General features: G+C 48.7%; 1 protein-coding gene across 1 annotated transcript; it reads right to left on the bottom strand.

Moving 5' to 3' along the window:
* Window positions 1–2,024: 2,024 nt before the first annotated feature.
* On the bottom strand, window positions 2,025–3,209 carry LOC128090603 (keratin-associated protein 5-4-like). The gene has a single exon (XM_052703002.1). It carries the CDS (start codon window positions 3,207–3,209, stop codon window positions 2,025–2,027), a length of 1,185 nt encoding a protein of 394 aa, XP_052558962.1.
* Between the last annotated feature and the right edge of the window lie 348 nt (window positions 3,210–3,557).

Here is a 3,557-nt window from a genome sequence, read left to right as displayed (position 1 = left end):
CCCACGATGGCTGGGACACGTAATTTCTTCCTAAAATGTGAATAGAATCTCCAGTGACGTTGGTGTCTCTCCTGGAATTGTCCCCAGGCAAGTATTGGCCATGCAATAATAAGCAGATACTTGCTGCAGGAGGTAACGTCCTCTTTGGGCAAGCACTCCAACATGCCATCCACCAAATAAATTATTTATTGCTCTTTTATCAGGCTTGATTGTTGGTTGTGTTGAGGGAGATGGTTTAATGAGAACTGTTGGCGATAGGCAGATGGCTGGACTGGGGGATATTAAAGGTCTTTTCCAACCTTGGTAATCCTATGATTCTATGATTCTATGAATCTATGATTCTATATTGGCCAGGATGATTGCTTCGTAGGAATGGACGTGAACCTGCAAGGCTGCTGTTCATTGGGATTTTATATATGTTGAGGAGATTCTGGGACAAAACGGGTCAGAAATATCAGGCATCTTGGATCTTGCACGCATTACAAGGGAAGCCACGTCTCTGTGAAATTCCATGGAGGTTACTTGAGTTTGGGAGTGGCAGTACCTTTGTGAAATGGGAAGAATCTACAATGGCAGCTTTTCCAGCACGTGCTGAAATTGACATTAACAAGATTTCATGACAGAACACACTTCTGATTGGGTTTCCTGTGGCATGGTATAGGACATCCTTCCACGAGTGCATTGAGTATGATTTACCTGTGATTTAAAAGCTCCCAAAGACCTGAACCATCTTTTCAAGAGAGTCTAAAGTGGTAGAGAAGATTATTCTGATGCAGACTTTGTGTATACTGAAGGTCTGATTGAGAGGAGCAATCAAGACAGTGCTCAAGGCACTTTCCTGAGACATGCAATTCAAAGCCGTGTCCTGAATGTTAATGGTTAAGGAAGTCTCAGCCAGGTGGAGAGGGTATTGCTGACTCATGTGTGTGCTATTCGAGGAATGGAGCTTTTAAGTTCTATTCTGCCTCCTGGGTTTCATTCCAGTCCTTATAATCCAGGAACGCAGCACAAGAAAATCTTTGCTCATATAAAAAGGATTCACCAAGTAAAGGTATTCTGTGAATTTTATTTTCAGAGGTGTTAGAGGAAGGAGGTGGTGACTGCTGTTCAGTGAGTAGTGAATTCCTCTCAGTTCTGTTTGAAATCAGAATCATAGAATAGTTTGAGTTGGAAGGAACATTTAAGATCATCTAGTTTTGACCCCCCTGCTGTAGGCAGGGACACCTCCCAGTAGGTCAAATTGCTCAAAGCCCCTTCCAACCTGACCTTCAATGCTTCCAGAGAGGGGGCATCTACTCTGCCATGAGGGTTCCTACACATTGTTAGATGTGGGGTGTTTTCAGAACTTGGAATTATGCATATTTCATTCAGTCCTGTCAGTTCTATTGCCCTTAACCACTACGATTGATGGCCAAAATTGAGATGAGTATCTGAGGCAGAGGATCAGCAAAACAGCATCACACTGCTCTGCCATCTTTAGACATGACCTAATTCATGCCAACGAGAAGCTAGGATGAGTAGTTCTGTTTCCCAAATGTTCTACCTTGCAATTGAAGCACATGTTGGTCCTCAGGAGCCTGATGATGACTTGAAACATTGCACCAGGACAAGGACATGTTCTAATCAAAATGAGGTAAGAACAACCAAGCAACAAGATATTTTGTGTTTTGCTTAATGCCAAGTTTTATTGTCTACATCTCAAGAGAGAAAATACAGAATGACCACACTAACAGCAAATGTTTCCCATGTCCCATACACCAAGAAGAGAATGAATGTATAAGATCTCCATGCCTTGTACAATGGGTGGCATATCCAAGTGCACTGCAGATCTTTGATAATTAAAAGACAGCGTGAAAGGAGGAAGATGACAGCTTAATTTTGGAAACCAGAAGAAAATCAGCAGGCATGTACTCCATCATCGTGTGAAACAGAAACGAAGGTCAGGTCTCCATCCCCTTGTGCCTGTTCTTCTTGCACACCAGAGATGGCTGTGGGCAGAGCTGTTTCTCCTACTCAGAGCAGGTTCAGCAGCACTTCTTGACGGTGGTGCAGCACTGCTTGATGGGCACGCAGCACTTCCTCAGCGGGGAGCAGTACTGCACGGGGCTGCAGCACACCACAACGGGCTTCTTCTTCACCACGTAGGAGCAGCAGGACAGACGGCCAGAGCAGCAGCAGGGGTGGCAGCAGGTCTGCAGGCACCGCTGGCTACAGCAGCTGCAGCAGGTCTTCTGGCACGGGTCACAGCAAACGGACTGCTGGCATGGGTCACAGCAAGTCTGGCACGGGTCACAGCACGGCTTCTGGCATGGGTCACAGCAAGTCTGACACGGGTCACAGCATGGCTTCTGGCACGGATCACAGCAGACAGTCTTCTGGCACGGGTCACAGCAGGTCTGGCACGGGTCACAACACGGCTTCTGGCACGGGTCGCAGCAGACAGTCTTCTGACATGGGTCACAGCAAGTCTGGCATGGGTCACAGCAAGGCTTCTGGCATGGGTCACAGCAGACAGTCTTCTGGCACGGGTCACAGCAGGTCTGGCATGGGTCACAGCAAGGCTTCTGGCATGGGTCGCAGCAGACAGTCTTCTGGCACGGGTCACAGCAGGTCTGGCATGGATCAGAGCAAGGCTTCTGGCATGGGTCACAGCAAGTCTGGCACGGGTCACAGCAGACAGTCTTCTGGCACGGGTCACAGCAAGGCTTCTGGCATGGGTCACAGCAAGTCTGGCATGGGTCACAGCAGACAGTCTTCTGGCACGGGTCACAGCAAGGCTTTTGGCATGGGTCACAGCAAGTCTGGCACGGATCAGAGCACGGCTTCTGGCATGGATCACAGCAAGTCTGGCACGGGTCACAGCACGGCTTTTGGCATGGGTCACAGCAAGTCTGGCATGGATCAGAGCAAGGCTTCTGACACGGGTCACAGCAGACAGACTGCTGGCACGGGTCACAGCACGGCTTTTGGCATGGGTCACAGCAAGTCTGGCACGGGTCACAGCAAGGCTTCTGACATGGGTCACAGCAGACTGTCTTCTCAACGCAGACAGTCTTCTGACACGGATCACAGCAGACAGTCTTCTGACACGGATCACAGCAGACTGTCTTCTGACACGGATCACAGCAGACTGTCTTCTGGCAGGGGCTGCAGCACACCGTCTTGCTCTTCACAACAGAGCAGCATCCGCTGGAGCAGCACACGCTCATGGTGTTTGTTGGTAGTGTAGTCCAAGCTGGATCTGAAACACAACGCACATTAAGATACAATCCATCAAGTTCAGAGATGTGTTTTAATTTGACGTGCTGATGCCGCTGTCTAGCCCCACGGGTGACAGCCATATCACACATCACTTCCTATCTGTATTGAGCTGCACAAAACTGAGGCTTACATTGAGCCACCTGGCACTACCCCACCAATATTTCTGCATCTTTTGAGCTTCCCTTACTGTCTGATGCACATCACTTGCAGAATTCCCATCCCAAAAAGACTTCTTTTCCACTCCCAAGGCCTCAGTTCTGCACACCAACAGTCTTTTGCAGCAAGCAGTAGACCAA

The sequence above is a fragment of the Tympanuchus pallidicinctus genome, unplaced genomic scaffold, assembly GCF_026119805.1.
Source record: "Tympanuchus pallidicinctus isolate F22 unplaced genomic scaffold, pur_lepc_1.0 scaffold48, whole genome shotgun sequence".
Classification (NCBI taxonomy): Eukaryota; Metazoa; Chordata; class Aves; order Galliformes; family Phasianidae; genus Tympanuchus; species Tympanuchus pallidicinctus.
Note: the sequence above shows the minus strand (reverse complement) of the source record. Positions and strands in the feature narration are given on the sequence as shown.